Below are 24,665 nucleotides of genomic sequence, written 5' to 3' on the forward strand. Positions count from 1 at the left end.
GCTTCAAGATAGGACAAGATTTTTTTATTGAACGGCTGACCAAAGTTGCAGGCAGGAATCTCTCTCAGCCCTATCTTGGAGAAGCCAGGGAGGGAACTTGAAACCATCTGCTCTTCCCAGAGCGGCTTCATCCCCTGAGGGGAATATCTTGCAGTGCTCACACTTCTAGTCTCCCTTTCATATGCAACCAGGGCAGACCCTGCTTAGCTAAGGGGACAAGTCATGCTTGCTACCACAAGACCAGCTCTCCTCTCCATGGAAGTGGTTCTCCTGAGCATGTCCAAACTGTGTCCCCTCACACCAGGAGGAAGGTTGTCAGTTCAGATAGAGCTTCTAGGCAAACCTAAGTTCCACCCCTCCTTTTCTATAAAGCTTTCTCCTTGGCGTGTTGAAATGGCATCCTGCCTCCAGCTAGGATGGTTGTGCAGTTGCCAGAATGCTCTGATGTGTGTCTCAAGCACCTGCGGGTGGGGGGGTTAAAAGGTGGGGATAGGCATTGATAAGCCACAGTCCCCACACAAATGTGTGTCTGGTGCATTTCAGTCTTGCCCCAGCACCATAAACAAGCTTGTCCAGGTGATCCAGTGTTTATTTTATTTTATTTTTATTTTACATATTTCTATGCCGCCCAAAACCTATGTCTCTGGGCGGTTTCTGTTTAAAGTTCAAGCCCTGTTTGCTCCCTGTGCAGTTTATGACATATACCACATCTGTACCCAAGAGGGTACCAAGAGGCATACCCATTATTCCTTTTGATCATTAGAATAATACAGTATCTTTAGAGGAACTGTCATGCTGCACAGTGTACAGAAAGAGGAGAGCTCAGAGCCAAGGTAGAAAGAAGAGATCTGAACTGTACATCCTCATTTAAGTGTAGAGATGGAATATGCAAATAGGCAGGTGGCTGTTCAAGAAGACCAAATAACCAGTCCAGATATACAGAACTGAGACTACATAGGTAGCTGCCTTAGACTGAGTCAGACCATTGATTCACCTAGTTTAGTATTGTCTGGTCTGACGGGCAGCAGCTCTCTGGAATTTCAGGCAGGGCTCTTAATGCTGCATGCACTTGGAGACGGAACCTGGGACCTTCTGCATGCTCTTAAAAGACCTATCCCATTAAGAATGACTAAAAAAATAAAGATCCCACCCCCAGGACTGTGGAAATAACAGTCCAACTCTATTCAGTAGTAAAATCTAATGTGGAATATAAATATTAAAGCACAATTTAATATTTAAAACACTTTAAGACGGGTGGTCTAAGAGTGGTGCAGTTTCCAAACATCATTTCTCAGGCCTGGCACAAGCTTGTAACTATTTTCCCCTCCTTCACCACCCTCATCTGGTCCCATGAGTCATAACAGGAAAAGTGTCTGTTCTTACTGTCTGAAATGACACAAGATGGCCAGCTTTTGATTGGGGTGGGGGTGGGAGAAAGTGGAATGGTTTCATTTCAGATTAGCCCAGACTCAGTTTAGCCTGTCATCCAGTCACCTCACTGCTAGAAGTAAGAAGAAAGCAGGAGTTCTAAGCAAGGTAAAGTGAGTAAAGGGAGCGGGGAGGGGTGTGGGCACACAGAGACAGAGCACCGATATTTCTACATTCCCATGGTTGTTCGAGTGGGCATGGCATGGAGGCTGTCATGCAGAGTGCCTGAGCCTCTGAATTTACACCACTGGCTCTCTAAGTAGAACGAATGGAGCCTACTTTCTGCTGCTTTTAACATGGTGACTCTTACCCAGGCCCCACTCCCATGGGCCATGAACTTAAACACAGCACTTATCAGAGGATTGCACGCACTCCTTCCTCCATTCATAAAATAGACACACACACACACACACCCCAAAAGGGGTGGCTTATGTCTGCCTAAAAATAAATGGCATGGCACCCCATCCAGTGATCTCTCTAATTTTTTTCATCTGTGTGCAGAATGAGTTTTGTTCTGGGCAGCAGTATCAAGGCAATATTGCCGGCGGAAACAGGGTGGTATCTGCTTCGGCTGGCAAAATCCCCTAAGGTGTGAGGGTAAACAAGTTTCTCATAAACCAGAAGGGGACAGAGAGTAGAGCCAGGAGTTGAGCAGAAAGAAACATAGGACAGCTTGCCAAATAGGTCAAATGATGGTAAGGGGGGTAGCACACGCCAACTCTAGGTGAGGGACCTGAAGTATAGGTGTCTGTATACCAATGCCAGAAGCCTCCGAGCCAAGATGGGTGAGCTGGATACTTGGTTACTAATGAAAACATAGATATAGTGGATGTAACAGAAACCTGGTGGAATGGTGAGAACCAGTGGCACACGATTGTTCTTGGATATAAACTCTATAGAAGGGACAGGGAAGAGAGGGTTGGGGGAGGAGGGGCGCTGTTGAGGTTGAGGGAGAAGGGGATAGATTCCAATAAGCTAGAAAACCTAGGTAGACCAGAGTCCTCCACAGAATCATTATGGGTAACATTCTGAGGACTGAAAGGAAATGTGTTACTAGGGACATGCTATCACCCTCCGGATCAAAGCTCTGGGAGTGACCTGGAATTGGAGAAACAAATGAGAGGTGTCAAAGAGAGACAGGGCAGTAATAATGGGTGACTTCAACTACCCACACATAGACTGGGTGAATTCACATTCAGGTAATGAGAGAGAGTCCAAATTTCTAGATGTGCTAAATGACTGTGCCTTAGAACAGTTAGTTGCGGAGCCAACCAGAGAGATGGCGACTTTGGATTTAATCCGGTGTGACCATAGTGTGATCCAATTCAGCATATATGCGAGTGGAGAATTGTCAAGGAAGTCCAACACAGATGCGTTGGACTTCAGAAGAAGAAACTTCTTAAAAATGAGGGGACTGGTATGAAGGAAATTGAAAGGGAAAGTCAGGAGGGTCAAATCACTCCAAGAAGCATGGAACATATTTAAAACCAAAGTACTAGAAGCACAGTTGGAATGTATACCAAGAAGGAGGAAAGGTACCACCAAATTCAGGAGGATGCCAGCATGGCTAACAAGTAGAGTCAGGGAAGCTATAGAGCCAGAGTGATGCAGTTGTCAGAGTGGTGGACTAGGACTGGGGAGATGCGAGTTCAAATCCCCATTCAGCCATGAAACTAGCTGGGTGACTCTGGGCCAGTCACTTCTCTCTCAGCCTAACCTACTTCACAGGGTTGTTGTGAGGAGAAACTTAAGTATGTAGTACACGCTCTGGGCTCCTTGGAGGGAGAGCAGGATATAAAATGTAAAAAATAAATAATAAAAATAATAAAAGCGAAGATGACTTCCTTCAGAAAATGGAAGCCCTGCCCAAATGAAGAGACCAGGAAGGAACGTAAACTCTGGCAAAAGAAATGCAAGGACACAATAAGGGTTGCAACGAGAGAGTTTGAGGAGCATATAGCTAGAAGTGTCAAGGGGAATAACAAAACTTCTTTAAATATGTCAGAAGTAGAAAACCTGCCAGGGAGTCGGATGGACCCTTAGATTATATGGGCGTGAAAGGGATTATTGAGGATAAGGAGATTTCAGAGAAGCTGAATGAGTTCTTTGCATCTGTCTTCACGGTGGGGGAAACTGACCATATACCCTCTACAGAATCGAGCTTTTCGGGTTTAGCAGCTGAGGAACTGGGTGAATTTGAGGTGACAAGGGAAGATGTTCTAAACTGTTTTGAAAAGCTAAAAATTAACAAATCGCCAGGGCCAGATGGCATCCACCCAAGAGTTCTGAAGGAACTCAAATGTGAAATTGCCTATCTCCTAGCAAAAATATATAACTTGTCCCTACAATCAGGCTCTGTACCAAAGCACTGGGAAGTAGCCAATGGGACTCCAATTTTCAAGAAGGGATCCGGGAGGATCCAGGAAATTACAGGCCAGTCAGCTTAACTTTGATGCCAGGTAAATTAATGGAAAGCATACTTAAGGACAAAATTATTAAGCATATAGGATAACAGGCCTTGTTGAAGAAGTACCAGCATGGCTTCTGCAAGGGAAAGTCTTGCCTCAGTCTTGCCCGAAAGTTCTCCGAAAGAACTTTCGGAGTTCTTTGAGAGTGTCAACAGCCATATGGATAAAGGTGATCCGGTTGACACAGTATACTTGGGCTTCCAAAAAGCTTTTGATAAAGTTCCCTACCAAAGGCTCTTGAGTAAACTTAGCAGTCATGGAATAAGGGGACAAGTTCATGTGTGAATTGGGGAAACAGGAAACAGTAAGTAGGAATAAATAGACAGTTTTCACAATGGAGGTAGGTAGGAAGTGGGGTCCCCCAGGGATCGGTACTGGGACCAGTACTCTTTCATTTGTTCATAAATGATCTAGAAGTTGGGGTGACCAGCAAAGTGGCTACATTTTCAGATGACACTAAACTATTTAGGGTAGTGAAATCCACAATGGATTGTGAGGAACTCCTAAAAGATCTCTCCAAAGCAAGTGTAAAGTGATGTATAGTGGAGCAAAAAACACCAACTTCACATATATGCTGATGGGATCTGAGCTGTCAGTGACTGACCAGGAGAGAGATCTTGGGGTCATAGGGGACAGCCCATTGAAAATGTCATCTCAGTGCACGGCAGCTGTGAAAAAAGCTAATTCCATGCTAGGAATCATGGAGGTTGAAAATAAAAATGCTTATATTATAATGCCCTTATAAAAATCTACGGTGCAGCCACATCTGGAGTACTGCGTACAGCTTTGGTCACCGTATCTTAAGAAGGATATTGTAGAACTGGGAAAGGTGCAGAAGAGGGCAACCAAAATGATCGGGGGCCTGGAGCACCTTCCTTATGAGGCTAGGCTACAGCATCTGGGGCTCTTTACCTTGGAAAAGAGGCAACTAAGGGGAGACATGATAGAAGTGTATAAAATTATGCATGGAGTGGAGAGGGTAGACAGAGACAAAATTTTCTCCCTCTCTCACAACTCTAGATCCAGGAGTCACCCCATGAAACTGAAGGTTGGGAAATTTAGGACCGGCAAGCAGAAGTACTTTTTCACACAGCGCATAATTAAACTATGGAATTCTTTGCCATGGGATGTGATGATGGCCACCAGCTTGGATGGCTTTAAAAGGGGCTTAGACAGATTCATGGAGTACAGGTCTATCAATGGCTACTAGTCTGATGGCTGTGGGCCATCTCCAGACTCAGAGGCACGATGCCTCTCAATACCAGTTGCTTGGGAGCAACAGCAGAAGAGTGGGCATGCACATACCTCTTGCCTGTGGGCTCCCCAGAGGCATCTGGTGGGCCACTGTGTGAAACAGGATGCTGGATTAGATGGGCCTTGTGCCTGATCCAGCAGGGCTGTTCTTATGTAAGGCAATGTGTGCACACAGAGGCACACTTACCACTGGACTTCAGGGCCAAAGTCCAGGACCTCTACACCCCCTGCAGGCCCCCAAACCCTCTTTAGTCTTTCCTGGGTGGTGTGGTCGCTTTAGAGTGGGGAAAGAAATATGTGGGATGGGAATATGTTAAGGTGTGTGTTGACATGTTTCTGCCAATGCATATTTGCATAAACATACCTGATTTATATTCTTACATTCTTGTCAAGTCAGTTGCTGTTTGTGCTCTCAAGAAGCCCCGTGTTAAAAATACTCTGAGAGAGAGACCCAGAGAGAGAGACCCAGAGAAAGAGACCCAGATTCAGAGTGTAACCTTCCTGATTAACCCTGAGTGGACATCAAACACTGTGTGAGCACCCATGCATGCCTTAGAGGGAACACTGACCCCATCCCACCCCACTTTGAGCACTGAAATAGATTCTTATCAGAGCTTGCAATTTATCTTCATCCAGTTTCCCATCTAGTATATTTCTGGAACCAAACTGTAGTAAAGTTGCACTGCACTGGTTTTGCAAGTGGAAAGATGGACTGGTGTCCTTTAGCATATTTTATCTATTTTATTTTTTGTTTAAACACACATTTCTGGCTGCCTGATGTGCATCACAGCAAGACATGGCAATATGGCATGTAAGCATATTAATTATGCATGGGCATACTGAAAAATTGTTAAACATACATATATACCCCTTTTCAATAAGCATCCTCATGTTTACATACCAAAACACCCTCTTGTCTTGATGCACTTTTCTGAACCCGAGATCTAGTGTTGGTTCTTTGTATTCTGGGGTCTCTAGAGGCTTAACTTATTCACCCACATATTTTCTGGAGGCTTGTAAGTCTCGGTAGCATTGATGCCCAATGTCCCAACTTATTGTGCATGTCCCTCCGTCCTATTGCCACTCAGATTCCACCACATGCAGTGGACTCCCCCCTTAGTTTGTCCATGTGAGCAGGAACTAAGGAGCTCTGGGCCATTGTTCTTAAGAGAGCACATCACATAGATGAAGAGAAAAGTTCTACCCTCTCTAATTGCAAGCACTAGGGTTTCCTAGTTGTGGTGCTTGCTTGCATGCAGTCACACACTGTTTAGAGTCTTATTCTGAGAATGTTGCTTATTCTTTTCTAATTAGCTTTAATGAGCTACATACAGATGCACAGCAATATATTTGCATAAAGACCTTCAAGCATGATCTATAATTTAGCCTAAATTTAGATAAAGGGATAGATTCAGCCCTGAAAGAGCTGAGCAAGAGGCTATATAAATAAAATAAAATATTTATTTACAGTGGTCCCTCTACTTACGAAATTAATCCGTTCCGAATGCACATTTGTAAGTCGAAAAGTTCATAAGTCGAAAAGCGGTTTCCCATAGGAATGCATTGGGAACAGATTAATGCGTTCCGGAGCCTAGAAAAAAGACCCAGACCCCCAGTAAGGCTTGCAAACTGCACAGGAACATTTCTTTTCAAGAATAAACAGGCAGTAAACAGGCAGGCAAGTCAAGGAAACCGCATGTAAAATTCGTAAGTCAAGGAAACCGCATGTAAAATTCGTAAGTCGAGGAAACCCCATCTAAAAATTTGTAAGTCGAAAAAACCGCATCTAAAACTGCCGTTTGTAACTCGAAAAATACTTATGTCTAGTAGTTTGTAAGTCGAGGGACCACTGTATTTTATTACATTTTATATCCCACTCTTCCTCCAAGGAGCCCAGAGCAGTGTACTACATACTTGGGTTTCTCCTCACAACAACCCTGTGAAGTAGGTTAGGCTGAGAGAGAAGTGACTGGCCCAGAGTCACCCAGCTAGTTTCATGGCTGAATGGGGATTTGAACTCACATCTCCCCAGTCCTAGTCCAGCACTCTAACCACTACACCACACTGGTTCTCTGAGCCAGCTATCATCTGTCCTCATGAAGATCCAGCTAGGGCAGTTGGAGACTAGCGTCTGTCCGGGGAAACAAAATGGGGAGCAAGAGAGTTGAAGGAGTTCGTTCCAGTGTGAGGCCAGCTGGATTGATCAGCAGGGGGACCAATCTAAGACCAGACACAATGAGCTGAGCCTTGGCGTGAGGGTTGCGAATTGGCCAGGCAGGTAGTGATTTCAGCTCAGGTGGCCTCAATGGAGAGGGGCAAACTAATGTGGTCTGCTGAAGTTCTTGTTGCAGTGGAGTCTCCAGCGGAAGGTCTGAGAGAGCACGAAGATGAGGTCCCCAGGCAGATAGAGAAGGGAACACACTGGGTCAAGGGCTTTGATTGATTGATTAAGTGCTGTCAAGTCGGTGTTGACTATCAGCGACCACATAGATAGATTCTCTCCAGGATGATCTGTCTTCATCTTGGCCTTTAAGGTCTCTCAGTGGTGCATTCACTGCTATCGTAATAGAGTCCATCCACCTTGCTGCTGGTCATCCTCTTTCCTTCAACTTTCTCCATCATCATAGACTTCTCAAGGGAGCTGTGTTTTCACATAATGTGTCCAAAGTATGATAGTCTGAGCCTGGTCATTTGTGCCTCAAGTGAAAATTCTGGACTGATTTGTTCTATGATCCATTTGTTTGTTTTCCTGGCTGTCCAAGGGGATACTTCTATCCCAAAACATGCCTTAGGGGCACTTTTTCCTATTGTCATGCTCCACTGAATAAAGGGGTCCAGACAGACTTTTTATGAATGCATTCATTGTGTCTGATTGTCCTTCCAGAGTAGGAAGGTGTGTGAATCACCTATTGTATGCAAGACTGATTGTAATGAAGACTAGAGTATGCAGGTGCATCAAAATAGTATCCTGTGCTGGGACCAACTCCCAATAATTCTGTCAAAAGTTTTGATGGCACCTTTTCAACGTTACATCGCTGACTCATCCCTATTGTGAGGGAGTCTGCTGCTGCACTTGTCTTATCTGCCTTATCTGTGATGGCCTAATTGCTTTATTAGCATCAGGTGTTATCTCTCTTGCGACCAGATGAGGGGAGTTTTAGAGTTCATCCTGAGTCCAAAACTTAGTCCAAAAAAACTAAGTCCAAAAATTATCTCGGATACCAGATAATTCACAATAGCTAGTTCTGGAGTCTGCTCAGCTGGACCCCCACATAGGGAGAGGGCGTGTGAAGCTAATCCCCTTTGCAACTTGCAGCCCAAATCTAGGGGTGACCCGTCTACTGCCAACTAAGCAACTTGTATTGTCCCCATGTATAACAGAAACTGGGAGCTCACATGATGGTGCAGCTCCTGAGCATAGCAAGAGTGCAGTCTCCAAGCCTGGAGAGGCAGCTGTAAGCAGGAAGCTTCTGAGAGCTGGGCAGAATAAGCTCAGCTAGTAACAACCCTATCATTAAGACTAGATAAAGTTAAACTAAAATGGTTTCATGGCAGAGGGCGAAAAGCCAGACCCCATAAAAGCCAAGAGATTGCTCTATCAGAGAGCCAGGTAAATTCAGCTCAGTAGGATGGACAGACTTCTGCATTGACATGTTCAGAATTAGGTTACCAGCTCAAACTAGGAGTTCTCTTGAAAGAAGTGTCCTGCACCTAATAGCCTTCCCACACAAGCATTGTTACAGGCCAGGCCTGATCTATATACTAAATATGCTCATTAGCTAGTATATAAAATAGGTCTGGATCAAGTTCTTTTATATTAGTGACCACGTATGATCTGGATGCAAGGAAGAAAGGAGATCAAACCAGTCTTCAAGATTCAATGGCCTTTATTGAGTATAAAGACAAACAACATAATCTAGTAAAGCAGAGCACTCTATCAATATTGCTAACAGTATTTAAACAGAACATCTAACCAGTACCAATATATTCAACCCGTGTGCCTAACTAACATATGTGTGTGCATTAAATCTTCCTAGATTCTAAAACATTTCAGATACAGGCAGAAAAGTGGGGAGGGGGGAAGGAGAAGGGAGCAGGGAAAGGATGGAGGGGATTTCAAGGCTTGTAGGAGCAGCATATTTACCAGGAACAGAGGCTTGAAAGCAAAGAATCACTTCAGTTGAAGGAGTGAGGCGCTTGGCTGAGACAGGAATTGTTGCAGTGCTCAGATCACGCAGCTTGGGCAGCAAAACTCAGGCATTGCTGTAGTTTCTGTTCATGAACAGAATTCCTGCTTTGCCACGCGGCTTAGCAGCAAACCCTGGGATCCTGTGAGCAGCTTTTTGCTGTAGGCAAAAGATTGCTGAACTCTCTGTCTAAAAGCCTCATTCTTTATAGTGTTTTTCTCTTTGATCCTTGAATAGAATCTATTCAAAATCTCCACTTTTCCTGGGTGTCCGAAAAGGTGACAACTTGCTGCTACCTTCTGAACAAAGTCTTAATTATTCAGGATATTGGCCAGTCCAGAGAGATCTCTGAATCTCATCTTCTGTAAACTGCACACTCAGGAAGGGAGGGGTGGGGAGCATTGCCCAAGGCAAATCTGCACTTGAGAGCCACAATGGCATCTTCCCAAAAGGTGTTAAAAAGTCAGCAGTTAGTAAGGGGATTCAGGATATTCTGTGTGAGACAGCTTGTGTACCTCTACCCAGTGTTTAATTGAAAACAAGATAATATTTAAAGTATACATGAAAAGGTGTGTGTGAGATTTGTAGCATTGGTGAGGTGAGGATTAAAATCTACAGGCATTTACTGTGTATGCATTTGGCTATGTTGAATTTCTATAGAGAGCAATTGACAACGATTAACACTGGCTTCTTGCAACAGGAAGGGGGAAGATCAGCCTCTGGCAGACTCTTCCATAGACATAGTGAGTCAGATGTATTTTAGCATATGAGTAGCCCAGGCCAAAGCCTTTGTGTTCACCCATTTTTCAAAACAATGCTGGATTCCTCCTGCTCCAGAGAGCAGTTTGACCTGGGTGCTAGTTCACCTCGAGTTCAGGTATCATTTCTTAATGTGAAAATGAAATCAGACACAGGCCTATATTTCACCATACTTCTGAGTTGGTACCTCTGGTTCTGATATGTTATAGACCGTTCATAACAGCATCTCTCTCGCAGCATAAATGCACTGTTATTTCCCCTCAAGATAGCACTAGGGTTTGTTTATTGTTCAATTTTTATACTGCCTTTCGTAATGTATTTCAAGGCAGTGTTGTGGGGATCCACTGCTTTCCCAAGCATGTGCAGCGCAGGAGTTTTGTACTTTTTGGAGGGACAAGTTAGGCTCTTCCCAGGCTGTGCTTGCAGTACAGTGACCATAGGAAATCTGGGTATGTGAGTCTCATAGGCCTTTACTGAAGGCCTTTGACACCATCATCATCACCTGTAACTGTAGTAGTGTTAAGAAACACCTACCACCCCATACCTGTGCTAATAAGACATACTGTTTTACATTGCTTTCTCTAAAGCATAGAACTGAGAGCAGAACAGACCTTCCATGAGATGGTATGAGTGGGCAGCAAGCTCCTGCCACCACTGGGGCCATGTCACAGGCCTCCCTGCGGCCCATTACCACCACGCTTCCTCATCTCACGAGGGCACGCTGCTGGTGGCGGCTGCTCCTCCTCCTCCTCCTCCCCCCCCCCCCCAATAACCTAACAGCCCTGCTAGATCAGGCACAAGAGCCCCTGGTGGCGCAGTGGTAAAACTGCCACCCTGTAACCAGAAGGTTACAAGTTCAATCCTGACCAGGGGCTCAAGGTTGACTCAGCCTTCCATCCTTCCGAGGTCGGTAAAATGAGTACCCAGAATGTTGGGGGCAATATGCTAAATCATTGTAAACCGCTTAGAGAGCTCTGGCTATAGAGCAGTATATAAATGTAAGTGCTATTGCTATTGCTATTGCTACCTAGTCCAGCATCCCATTTCACACTGGGGCCCAGCAGCTGCCTCCAAGAAGCCCACAGGCAAGAAGTGAGAGGGCAGGTGCTCTTTCTTGCAGTTGCTCCCCTGCACCTGGTATTTAGTGGCATCTTGCCTCTGAGGCTGGGGCGGCCTACAACCACCGGAATAGTAGCCACTGATGGTCCTTCCTGGGATATGCCTCTTCTTTTCCCTCTTCCTCCCCTTCCTGGGTTGAGGCCATAGTCTAGAGTGCTTGTGTGCCACTGGCTCAGAGATGCATTGCCTAGACATGCAGAGTACCAGCCCACACATGGGGGTATCATGTCCCCCACCTCAAGCAGCAAAATGTCTTGCACAGCCCCTGAGCTGCTCAGATAGGCATTCTTCCCCATCATTACCCTGCCCTCTCTCAACATTAAGGCCGTATCTGCTTCTTTGACACTAGCAAAGATGGAGCTAGTGCTACTAGCCCTGAAAGAGCTTTCCAGTTAGCATAGCACAGAAGCCAAGTCATTAATATACAACAGTTCACCAAAAAAACCCCACCAACAACTATTTATATACCACTTCTCAACAAAAGTGTCCAAAGTGCTTTACATAGAGAAATACCAAACGGACAAGATGGATCGCTGTCCACAAAGGGCTCACAATCTAAAAAGCACTTTATATAGCAATGAGAAAATGGTTCCTTATCCCAAAAGGGGCTCACAAGGCAGGACAGTTATTGCCCTGCTGAATAGAAAAGTGGCCATTTTAAAAAATGTGCTTCTTTGCCCAGTTTTGCATTTCCTGTGACCTTGGAGTGCTGTTGGCTTTCTGGACGTTCGGCCGTAAGTGACAAAGCCAGCCAAGGGCTCACCACAGAGCCATGTGAGGCTGCCAGTATTGCTCTCCTGTGCTCCCATATCAAGTTTCAAAGCGGTTTCCGAAGCTCAGGACACCAGCACTGAGATTTAGCCTTTGCTATAAGCCCTTAGAACAGCCCCCTCAGTCTTTTTTCTGGGCAAGGTAGTTCTTGGATATCTTCTAGTACAGCACTTTTTTTGGGTCAAAGGACCGCCAGTGATCATGCCACCTTGTTCCAAAGTCTTGTTACACCCATGCCTTCCACTCAAGACTAGAGGAGAAGCTGCCATTTGAACAATTTTACTGCAATGTTTCCGTTTTGAATGCTGCCTTTCTGCCTGGTCTAATACCTCTGGCCAGCTGCCTACTTCTAGATGGAAAGTAGATTTTACTTTGTTACTCTTTCAATTTCTATCAATTTTAGTCTTTTGATTTCTTCTTGGCCTGCCTTATGGCACATTTCTATTTGATTAGTGTTGAGGCTCGATTATGCCAGTTCCTTGCTTCCTAAGGAATTTGACACTTGCTTCATCTTGTTACCTATGATATAAAACTGATTCAAGGGAATTGTCAGAAGTTAAATGCAATGGTGCTCGGTGTTTGTTTGTTTTTAACCCCAAACATGTGGATGCCAGTGATCTACTACATAGATCAGCACAAATGCCATGCAACAAATCCTGAGCACAAGGGATGTGCATGGAACCAGTTTTCCCAGTTCAGTTCAAATGAGAGCCGATCCAGTCCAGCCATTGAGCCAGCTCGCAAGTTGGTTCAAGGGGCATGCTTGTAAAGAGGAATCCGGCAAGGATACATTCCTTTACTAGTGGCTTGGCTAGTAGTAGTGGTGGGGAGAGAAAGAAAAATGCTCTTATTGACCTCTAAATCAAGCTGACTGCGGGGGTGATTGTGGCAAAGGCAGCGGTTCTCCTTCAGCCATCACACCACTGGCCTCATAAGGCTTTGGGCCTCTGTGCAGGTGTGGCCATTACAGTGATGCCTGTGTCTGTACTTCACCAAAGAAGTTGCATGGACTCAAATGGCCTCTGCGCAGGCCTGCCTGTCTGCCATGACATTTATATCCCGCTCTCCCTCCAAGGAGCCCAGAGCGGTGTGCAACATACTTGAGTTTCTCTTTCACAACCACCCTGTGAAGCAGGTTCGGCTGAGAGAGAAGTGACTGTAATGGCAGCCATATCTGCTCAGAGGCCTGAAGCTGGCTGCCGGCATGGCTGGCTGGGCCTATGATTTGGGAGGCTGGAGGAGAGCCCCCACTGCTACTGGCTTGATTTAGAAGTAAAGTGCATCCCCCCCCGCCGATCACTCGCTCCCCCCCCCCCATTACTACTGGCCAAACCCTTTACTTGTCAATGGGTATTCAGCCACATTTGGAGAGCCACATATGTTGCCTACCCCTGCTATAAAAAAAGGGGGGGGGATACAGCACAGACGTATCATGAACAGTCAAATGGCAACCTTTTTGTAATGCATGATGTACTTCCAACCTATGGAACAGGAACATTTTCTTGTGTGCAGGTCTAAGAGCAAGAAAGCCAGGTAGAAGAAAGGGTGAGCAGTGTTCCCATTTCCAGTGCACCCCTACGAGTAACAAGTACAGAGAAGGGACTTCCACTTCTTAGAGAGGTGCTCTGCTCATTCAAAAGACATTCTGAAGCTGCTGAGCAAGCAGCAGAACCCAGGCTCTCAAGCTGCCACAGATCTTGGCAAGACCTTTAAACATACCATTGCCATCAAGTAGAAGTTGCCATCAAGTTAGTAGAGGCCTGTCCCAGAGGAAAAAGCAGTTCTTGGACTGGCACTCATTGCTGAGTAAGTAACACCAAGCATAAATTCCGTTGCATCCTCCCTCAGATAAATTCCTTTCTCCTCTCTCCCGCACAAGCACAGTTTTTGTGCTATTACTTGGCCTGTGCTTAAGGCACTTCACAATAGGCAGCCATCCTTATGTCGACCATCCAGGGCTAGTTGTGGCCTAGAACCCTTGCCGTTTGTTTACTTCTGGGAATTAGCGAGCTGGAGCTGTTGAGGTTTGTGATTTAGCAGAGTGCCAAAAGAAGCTACCCACTCCAGTCACAGATGAGAGTGCCGAGTTTAGTTGTTGCAGTTATTTAAAGAACATGCATGGGGATTGTTGTACAATCAAAATAGGTTTATTGGTGAAGTGCACTTGAGAGAGGAAAGCCCTAGTCCTATCTATCAGCTACATAGTGGATGGGTAGGGGTGGGGGTAGATCTTTCCATCTACTCTCTAGGAGGAAAGGAAGAGGACTGACTCACTACAAGAAGTACCACAGCAGAGGCAAGCAGGGACAGGTAAGGAGACCCTCACTAATTACCTCTACTTCCAATGCCCCTGGTGGCCATTAGGATAGTTGGTGCAGAAGGTGAATGCACTGGAACTCCATCTCCAACAGGAGCAGCCTCTCTGAACTGCAGGCCGAATCAGATCTCTGTTACACCAACTATTCCCCAGGAAGTAACTTGATTGGCTTTCAAGTCAGTTCTGTGGCAACTCCAAGATGGGCCCACTGCAAAAGAGGTTTCAGAACTTGAAGTGGTCCCAGCAGCCCTCCCAATCCAATATTTTGGGGTTGCAGACTGCACCTCACCATGTTCCTGGAGCTGTGAGACCACTTCCATTTTGGATACCTGAGCTCACGTGATTGTGAACTCTGCACATGCTCATGTGGCAAGACTTGCAAATAGTCACTTAGCATAAACAAGACATGGGGCAATGCTACCCTGAGGTCATCCCCTGCTAACTTGGCAAAGAGGCACCTTATAATGTGGTGATTCTCTTTATTTAGCAGGGGAGAGTAACTGGCCCTATCCACCCCAGCACAGTATCTCCAGGGACTGTGGCTGGTGTCTATCTTATGTTTCTTTTAGATTGTGAGTCCTTTGGGGACAGGGATCCATCTTACTTATTTATTATTTCTCTGTATAAACCGCCCTGAGCCATTTTTGGAAAGGCAGTATAGAAATCGAACAACAACGACTGAAAGGGGTCATCCCCCAAACCCCTCTTTGTCAAAGAGAAGTAGACCCCAAGTTAAAAATGCTCTCTCCGAGGGAAGTAACAAACAACATTTTTAGAGAGATATTGCTCCACTAATCAGTGGTGCAGTGGGAAAAGAATCTGCCTAGAGAGCAGGAGGCTGTTGGTTTGAATCCCCACTGGTGTGTTTTCCAGAATGTGGGAAACTCCTATATCGGGCAGCAGTGATATAAGAAGATGCTGAAAGGCATCATCTCATACGGCAATGGTGAAACCCCTCCGGTATTCTACCAGGAAAACCACATGGCTCTGTGGTCACCAGGAGTTCACACTGACTCAATGGCACTTTTTTCCAGTCTTCTCCACAGTAACTCAGGTAAGCTTGGCAACTCCTCAGCAACATCAACGGCTAATGATCTGGCAACAACTAGGAGGAGAACTCATTAGAACTTAGGAAATTGATCTTTGCCTCTGGGGAGGCATCTCCTTTTCCAGATAACCTTTAAGGTCTTCCACATACACTCCAAGCCATTCCAGCTTTTTGTTCCTTGGGTGTACACCCAAGTTGACCAATTCATGCAGCCATGAATTGTTCAGTGCAAGTTTCAGCTCCTCCAGTGAAGGAGTGTGACTTATGCATTACCTCAGGACATGATTTGGGCTACAAGAAGTATCCCTGCCCCAGTCACATGGCTTCAGAATCCAAACTGGAATCTGCATGCGAGTCCAATGGGACCATTACCATACTGGTTCTCAAACTTGCAAGCGGTAGCTCCATGCTACTTGCCTCTTCTTCCTACTGCCTTCCCCCTGTGAGGAGGAGATCTACAAGTACACCATATAATAGGTAATACTAACCTTCTGCCCCTCTAAAACCTCTTGCCCCTTCTCTTTCCTCTCCATTTCTACATCAAGCCCTTTCTATGGCAAATCTTTCCCCGCTCCCCACAGTTTGGGCCTTAAGCTAAAGTTCCTCTTTGTGAGATTCTTGTTAAGTTTGTTAGATAAGATGTTATTGCTTTGCCTAACCAGCGTTTTGTTTTCTGTACCCACAAATACAGCATATACACTTCCTCATTTCCAGAAGAAAGCTTTGCTCAAGATTAATACTGCGATAGACTGCTCCCCCATAGCCAAACCGATTCCCCCACAGTAACCCAAAAGCATAGTCAGTGTCCAGCCAAGCACTCTGGAGCAGATCTATTAACACCATGAGCGGCCAATCTTACAAGAACACTTCTCCTTGAGCCAGAAGGTGGTGCAGATAACATTCCTTCAGAAGCAAGTGGCAAGTTGATATATCCAGATGCCTGTTCCTCAAGTCATGCATGCAGACCCAGAAAGGATTGCACTCACTGGGAGTGAGAAAGAGCAACGTTAGGAAATTCGCCTGCTATCGAAGTGCCCTATAGCTCTTATTTCTCCATCCAAACATCTGAGTTGCATGGTAATAGTCCTTCTCTTCTCCCACCCTCCTCAAAACTTAGGGAGTCACATGCAGCAGCTCCCTTTCCTGGCAACCAGCCCCGCTTTAGGGTGAAAGAAATCCCATGAGGCTAATAAGAAGGGATTTTGATCCCGAGAGGTTTTCACACACACAAAAAACCACAAGCTGAAGCATCTGCTGCAGCAACTTTAATCAACTTAAAAACTGACAGAAGCAACATCACTGCTTGCTGTGCTGTCCCCCACCCGACTCATCTCCTTTGTGTACCCAATGCCAATCTTCCCCCTCCAGCTGTGAGGCTTCATTTCAGCTGCTCACACCACAAACTTGTTCTTTGTGAGGGAACCGCTCTTGGTGGCAGTGTCTGCGTGAGCCTGATAACCGATTACCACCTTTGAAGACAAGCCCAAGTGTTCCTTGTACACACGCCTGGAAGAAAAACAAATCCTTGCATGACTGCCCCACCTATATCACCCCCTTCCACAGAGAGCTCATCTGGGCTGCTAGAGATTAGTAGGCTCCATGGATGCCTGGCATCCTCTGCTCATCCATGGGCTTCAAACTCCTCACAAGACTGCAACTAAGAATCCCGTGTTTATTCTGCTCTCCTACCAAGAGTCTTCATTGTGTTTAACTATAAGGATAGGCTTTGCCTTATGAAGAGTGCCTGGCGTGAGCCTTCATTTCATACACCACTGACCAGCACATTCCATTCTGTTGCCAGATTTGGCTTTTTTTAAAAGCCAAATTTTGGGTTATGGCCCATTTGACTCATGAGTATACCCCTTAGGTTCTGGCCACCCTGAATCCCTCTCTCAGTTACCCACCCAATATGGATGACTGCTTCCCGGTTCTCTGCCTCCTGGGTCCAGATTGCAATCTTGTCCCCCTTGGCACGGATGTTGATGACCGCCCCACAGACATCATCACTGTAGTCATCAAACATCTCTCCAATCAGACACAGTAGCTAGATGGGAGGAGGAGAAAAATCCAGGAGTGATCCAGAGAAGAACCAGATGTCAGCCCCTACGTCTTGCACAGGTATGGGGAGCAAGACTTCGGGCCTCATTAGCATTCAATTAGCTTTCTCTGCCCACAGGGCCAGACTGGGGGCACTAAGAGGGCACCAGAATGTATGTGGGGAGGGCACCAGATTTTGAAAAGAATAGGTAATTAAGGGTGAGAGTTGGGGCACAGGGGCACCACACGGGTAGGACACACTGGGAATATGCCCTGTTGGCCTATGGGCCAGTCCCAGCCTGTCTGCCCAGAGGGGAAAGCTACATCCTATGGAATGAGTCAGGGTGGGTAGTTTGACTCAGAAGCCCAGAGGACACAGGGCAGGGGGGAGGAATTAAGACCACCAAAGAAGGGAAGCCTGAGCAGAAACATCCCATTTATTCTTCCCACACTTCAAGCTGGTATATGGTATGAGCAGGGGCACAGCTAGGGGAGAGGGGTCCTGTGTTTCCCCCCTCTCCCCAGCAGCCCCTCACAATGAGGGCGATAAGGAAGAAAACAGGGAGGGAGGGAGCTATGGGGCCCTCAGGAGCTGGGGGGCCTGGGTTCTTTGAACCCATCCACTGAATTATAGCTACACCCCGGGTATGAGTTACCTTGCACCCAATGGCCTTCATTGGGGAAAGGGATTATTAAGGGAAGACACTTTGGGAACTCTCCTACCTGTCCCAGAGACTGGGACAAGCCTTGGGCTCAGCCAGGGTACCACAACCCAGGAAGGGTTGTGGTACCACAACCCAGGAAGTGAGGGTACCACAACCCAGGAAGTGAGGCAGGCAAGCAGGCAGCATCCTCCTTACTTACTGTCTCCAACCAGGAGCGGTCCAGCTCTGTATGCCGCTGCTGCTTTGCTAATGTGATAAGCCAACGGCCACCACGCTTGTTCCTGTTATCTTCCCACATGGGCTCAATGCCATCCTGCCAGAAAAAAAAGCAAGTGACAAGTAGTGCTTGCCACCTCAGTACATACGAGTCACTCACACATAAACCACCAATTGCTACAGCAAGTTACAAGGCATTCTTGGTCCACCAAATTGCAATATATTCCCAGCAGGCCATGCACATAATAGGACTTCTGGGAAGACCCGGCCAATAAGAAAGAAGAACTTACAACTGCAGATGGAGCAAGTCTTTTATGCTCACCTCTCTACAAGGTGCTGGCACAGTAAGTGAACTGAGCTGAGGCAGGAGTCAGAAGATGCCTTACCTTGAAAAGAGAGTAGTCACAGCCAGAGGTCAGCTTGCTGGCTAGCTGGATATGGCCATACAGCCTACAAACTCAAGGAGAGGAGTCATGTTAAACTAATTGGGTGGACTTTGATTAGAAGCCTGCTCCACCCCATGGAGATGCAGAGTACCTTGCAGTTGGCTGCAAGAACACATCCAAAGCAGCAAACACCCCCTGCCCCATTTCATAGGTATGGGGAACCAGGGGTACTGAATACTGATCCTCACAAGCATCTGAGGAGCCCCCCATTTTATTGCATCCCCGAGACCTATTAACCTGTTTCCAAGACATGTTTTCTCCCTATGGGATTTGGGGGGGGGGCTGCTCCTCAAACTTTCTCTCTACCTGCACCCTGCAGGGAACTGCAGCAACCCACCAAGCGCTTGCCCAGACACATGCCTATATCAAACAGGTTTTAGAAGTCTTACATTGTTTAACAGTTACTTGGATCTATATGCAATTGTGTATGGAACAGCCTTTATGAGGAAGGGGCTTGTCAGACAATTACCCCCATTCCACTTCCACCTGGAACGTGAAACAACTCCCTTCCCCAACTTCGGTATTAATGTTATCAAATATTTATAAACACTGATACAAATTTGGAGTATGCATATAGGATTTCAGCTGGCTTTGTTGGAAGTATTTTAGTTTGATTAGAGGGCTGAGAATCCTCCCAGAGTGCTCCCTAGCCCCTCACTCAGAACCATAGTTGCTAGGATTCTCTGAAGATAGAGAATGTATATCACTTTAGCCAAAAAGTTAAATACTGCTTCCCCCATGCAGTTCGATTTTCAAATTAAGCAGGTGTCCCATTTCTCTTCTACTTAGAATGTTAGACAACAGTTAATAGGGTTTCTTTTTAAAAAGATTTTAATGTTTTTTGACATGTTGTATTTTACAAAGGTTAATAGGGTTTCTGACAAGACCCAGCCAATAAGAAAAAGCCTTGGGACAGGAGATGCCTCCCTTCAGGAGACTCACAGAACAAGGGAACTGGATAAGGAACAAAGGAATTGTTAAGCCAGTTGAGCCTGAAGCGTAGGTGTGCCTTCAGAGGACACCAGCACTGAAGGTTATTTTCTGAAAGCCATATGGTAGATAAGCTTCCAAATTCTGTTTTGCAGCTTTTCTTCTAGAACGCCTTTATTCAAATGGCTTGCTTATAGTTTATTCGTGTAAGATGGTATATTAAAGAAAAAGATACACACTATACAAACTCATGTATTCTATTTCAAGGTGACCCTTCCCTTATTTGCCATCAATTTAAAAAAACTGGTAAGACAATACTGATAGCACCCTTAGCAGAGCTCTTTTATTCCTCACTTATTAGTCTCAGAATTTCCTAACTTTCTTCTCATACAGGCATGGTGCCACTTGCATTAGGGAAGGGAAAGTTTACTAGACCCACCAATGCATCATTATAAGGACCCAGCCCTGTAATGTTATACGACGACCCTGTAATGGTCTTCCTACTTCAGCTTGGTCCTGTATTGCCAGGTCCCAGGACTAAGAGAGGAAAGAAAGAGCAGAATGTACTCACGCCCAGAAGTCTTCCACTGTCTCAAACTTGGTAACAAGCCTTAAGTTCTCCTGCCAGGTCTTGCTCTTGTCATTTTTAAAGAACCACAGAGCCCACCTAAGTGGTCAATAGCAAAGCAGGCACAGTTAAACCACTGGCTAGGGACACTTGTACTTCACGTAGGCATCCTACCTTCCTCCCATTACAGTGCATCTACAGGTACTTGGGCTTGACTAAGGCGAGATGCAGGTTGCAGCTGGCACAAACTGTATTTCCTACAGCTGTTCTAGACAGAATTCAGTCTCCTCTCTACCTCTCCTTCCCTTGCATAGTAAAGAGAGGGCGACTTCAAGGACTTTTTCCCATTAGTTACAAGACAAACTGGATTTCATGTCAGACAGGAACATAGGAAGCTGCCATATATTGAGCCAGACCACTGGTCCACGGATGGTTATGTTATTTGTGGGTCTGCTCCCTCTAGTTAGTGGGCACAAGGACAAACTAAGGGACCCCTAAGGTGCGAGTGAGGGTTGTGTGTGCATGCATGATAGCAATGTTATCACTAGAAATGCACAGTAGCACGAACATTTCCCAAAACCAAATTAGCAGAGGATTTCTTGGCAATAGGTATCTGCTGTAGCACTGGATATTTCTTCAGTACCTGAACATTTTGTTAATGTTAGCACTGCAGTATTGAACTGGGAGGGTAATCTATGGAATAAGGGATCATCAAGTAGCACAACAGGTCTTATTGTTCAAATACCGGTTCTGCAGAAGGTGCTTGCTGATGTGTTCCATCTCTTCTCTCCTGGCCTTGCATTTCCGCTGCTCTTCTTGATGCATGCTCACCTGACATTTGAACATATAATGGCAAGATTATCCATATTATGGATAATATGGCAAGAAGCACTACAAATGCCTCTTGCAGGCCACCTCAAGCAAGAGGCCCCTGTACAGGCTATGGCTGACTGGCAAAGAGCAATCAAGAAGGGATGGAAGGGTTGTCCCTACAGCTGAAAGACAGCATGGGGGGGGGGGACATGAGCTGCAAGGACAGTCTATTGCAACCCCTTCCAGAGTGGGCTAGCCATGACAGTCTGTTGCAGCAAAGTCAGGTGGCACAAGGCTGTTGTGGCATTTGGCTTGCTCTCATTTTCCTCCGTTCCAGGAGACGGAACGCCTTTTCTGGCAGAAAGCAAAGCACAAAGCTTTGCAAGAGTGAGGAGCCTTTTCTTGCTTTATGCAGCCTCCAAGGAAGAGCACCAGCTTGAAGTGCTTAGAACCCAAGAAGTAGTGGCAAAGCCAAAGACACCAGATGGAAGAAGCCAAGCCACAAGCGGTCACTTCTGCCTGCTCCACTGGGCAGGATGCTGTGTCAACCAGGGCTCTTGCCTGCCTGTTGACCTTGCTGGCTCTGCTCAAGGGCAGCTGCCGCTTCCTGCCCTCATCATACTTCCATTTGAAAAGTCATTTATATTCCTCCCACCCCATTTCTGGGGTAGCACTGAAGCACACGGATCAGTCAACAATGAAGCAAGAACAAATGGATAGTTCCGGTGCCAGCTGATGGGGGGAGATGGACAGCCCCCATTTCACACAACCACTCATGGGGCAACTTAATGTTATTAAGCAGTCAGGCAAATCACACACAGCCCCTACCCCTTTTCCCCAGCCAGGTGCATAGGCCAAGTCAAATTGGACACAACACAGTCCCACCATGAGCAACGGTACCAGCCCAGACTCAGGGTCATTGTATGCCAGCACAGTCAGACACGAAGAGAACTTCACATAGAAGCAAACAGTTCAATCCCTGAGAAAGAGAGTCATCAGAAATATACAGCAAACCTAGGACTACCAACCATTTTTGCGGCAGGGACCCTACACCTTTAACAGCTACAGGACACGAACAAGTTCAACAAGTAAGACTCCACCCCAAAATGCAGTGCATGATGGGTGACAGTGACAGCACAGGAGTCTGCCTGCTAGAAGCTGGAAACCACCACCCCCACCCCACAAACAAACATCTCCTTTGCATGGAAGGACCAGTTTTAGCAACCATAGTTTGTCATGATAAGACTAGAGGGAAAGTGCCAGGCCTAGTGGAGATAGGTAGTGGGACAAGCCAAATCTTCCATGTTGGAGACTTGTTGATATGCCACTCCATACTCTGAGATGCCATTGAATTTAATGAAGCTTACTCCCAGGTAAGTTTGAATAGAATTGCAACCTTAGAGAAGAAAAGGACTGACCTTACATAAAAGAAGAGGTGTTCAGATGAAGCAACCATCTCACTAGTATATCCAGCCTAGCTTTTCATCTCCTTCAAGGTCAATAAGGCTTCTAGGCATTAAACAAGGAAACACAGCAACTCCACAGCTGCAAGTTATACCCCAGGGAGAAAAAAGCTCAGCAAAAACAGACTCTACACTACTCACCATTGTTGCTGCTGCTGCCATGTTTCTAGCCAATAACAGATTCCTCCCAGCTTCAGGTTTCCTTTTATTTAGAAAGCACCGCCTCAAACTTAGAAGCTTAAAGAGCCAGGTCCATAATTCTTTATTCTTTTAAAGAGCAGGATCCCAGGGAGTGCATTTATAGTGCAGAATTCTCCTGTCTCTATGCTGGAATACATCTAGGCCAAAATGGGCTCTCTGAAGTACATTGGTTTAAAGAAAGCATTTCCCCCATCAAAATTAAAACAAACATATTGTGTGGGAATCAGAGAAATTGTCCTTTTGGAGTAGAGCTGATACAGAAAGCACAGCCCATCCCCATAACTAACAGGACACTGCTGTTGTGAAATATGTGCCCTTACAATCCTATAAAATGAGGAGCATTTAACAACTATAGTTGAGAATTGCAACCAGGTGAGATTAGGCCTGGATGCAGCCACTACCTAAACAGGTTCTAGAACTTTACCCTGTTACAGAAAGAAGACTTTTTTCCCCAAGTCAGAAGCAGCAAGCAAGTTCTTTGCTGCTGCATATGAGGAGACTGTCAAATCAGTTACGTAGACTAGAGAGATGGTGCTGGAAGATTAAGCATATTTCAGATTAATTTGAAAGATTGTAATGAGTTGCTTTAATTTTTGTTTTGTTCATTTATATTACTACTTTTTATTGTTTTGTGATCTACTTCATCTACACTGACTCCTGATTTGTTTCTAGGCACAACAAAGTGCTGGTTGTTAATTTTAAAGCTTTACAGAAATTAGAACTAGGGTACCATCCTGCCATATGAGCCTGCCTGAACATTGAAACTGTCTCTCCTGCAGGCCCTGCCTCCTTCTGAGGTTTGGTTGGTGATGACCCAGGATAGGGCCTCTTTGGTGCTGGTGCTTGTGCCTAGACTAGGGAACTCCCTTCCCCTTGAGGTGCAGCAAAACACCTCATCGGCTGCTTTTTGCAGTCACGTTAAAACATTTCTTTTTAGACAGGCATTTGCCTGCTGATGAGTTTATTGTGGATCACTGCTATGTTTTTTGTGTATCGTGGCTGACTCAGGTTATATTTAATTGTATTTTAAAGTGTATTTTGTGTTCTTATTCTGTTTTATTACACACTGCTTTGGGCACTAATATAGAAAAGCAGTATATACACTTAAAAAGTAATAATAATTTATATTCATTATATTAATAAGGTGGCAATTAATTTGCCACTGAATTACTGGGCCATAGCTCAGTGGTAAAACATCTATTTTGCTTGCAGAAGGTCTCAGGTTCAACCTCTGGCATCTCCAGGTAGGGCTGAGAAAGACTTCTGCCTGAAACCTTGCAGAGCTGACAGTTCTGTACTAGATGGGCCAAGAGTCTGACTCAGTGTAATGCAGCATCCTATGTTCCTAAATGGAAATTAATACTATGTAAAACATGCTTCAAAACCAGACACATGGAAGGTTTCTTTAACTGAAAATCTAAAATAATCATTTTGAAAAGCTTTGTTATTTTCAGAAATGTATGAGAAATGCTGGTTATGACCCCCGCCCTTCCTTTCTTTAAAAAATACAGATGACAGCAAATCTATGCATAATCCTGACACTGAAACGCCATGGAACTGAACCTCATGAGCCTTGGCTCAAATTAAGGAGAAAGGTTAGTGACAGGTTCCTGTAATCACAAGCTACCTACAAGCCGCCTACCCAACAGCCTGGTCTTATACATGCGATTCACTCAGAAGTACATCCTACTGAATTCAGTTGACTTCCTTAAGAAGCTGCCCTGATGAATTTAAAATTACTCTTCTACTTGCTTCTATTCTACCACGAGAGCTTGCTGGTGGCAGATATTGTTGCTAGAAAATATTTACTGAGCCATGGATAATATCGGTTCCAGACAGTAACGCTACAGCACCAATCCCCAGAGCTATTTGGTACCTCCTTGGCTGAGATGCCCTCCCCCGCCACCTCACTTTTTCTTAGCTGCTGGGGAAATCTGCTGTCTTGATATAGCCTACGTGTGTCATGGTGTGACGT

General features: G+C 45.6%; 1 protein-coding gene across 3 annotated transcripts; it reads right to left on the minus strand.

Annotated features, from left to right (window-relative positions):
• Positions 1-16,601: 16,601 nt before the first annotated feature.
• Positions 16,602-22,756, minus strand: EIF4E1B (eukaryotic translation initiation factor 4E family member 1B). 3 transcript variants are annotated; one of them, XM_053289164.1, is made up of 8 exons: positions 22,631-22,648; positions 22,445-22,535; positions 20,959-21,044; positions 20,217-20,312; positions 18,656-18,719; positions 18,253-18,366; positions 17,256-17,395; positions 16,602-16,857 (listed from the first exon to the last, which is right to left on the minus strand). In XM_053289164.1, exons 3-8 carry the CDS (start codon positions 21,036-21,038, stop codon positions 16,743-16,745), a joined length of 609 nt encoding a protein of 202 aa, XP_053145139.1. In that variant the 5' UTR covers positions 21,039-21,044; positions 22,445-22,535; positions 22,631-22,648; the 3' UTR covers positions 16,602-16,742. The 3 variants fall into 3 exon arrangements, with proteins under 3 accessions (XP_053145139.1, XP_053145136.1, XP_053145138.1); XM_053289161.1 differs by lacking the exon at positions 22,445-22,535 and having other exon boundaries at positions 22,631-22,756; XM_053289163.1 differs by lacking the exons at positions 22,445-22,535; positions 22,631-22,648 and adding an exon at positions 22,055-22,102.
• Positions 22,757-24,665: the final 1,909 nt, after the last annotated feature.

This window comes from Hemicordylus capensis, chromosome 2 (assembly GCF_027244095.1).
Source record: "Hemicordylus capensis ecotype Gifberg chromosome 2, rHemCap1.1.pri, whole genome shotgun sequence".
Taxonomy (NCBI): Eukaryota; Metazoa; Chordata; class Lepidosauria; order Squamata; family Cordylidae; genus Hemicordylus; species Hemicordylus capensis.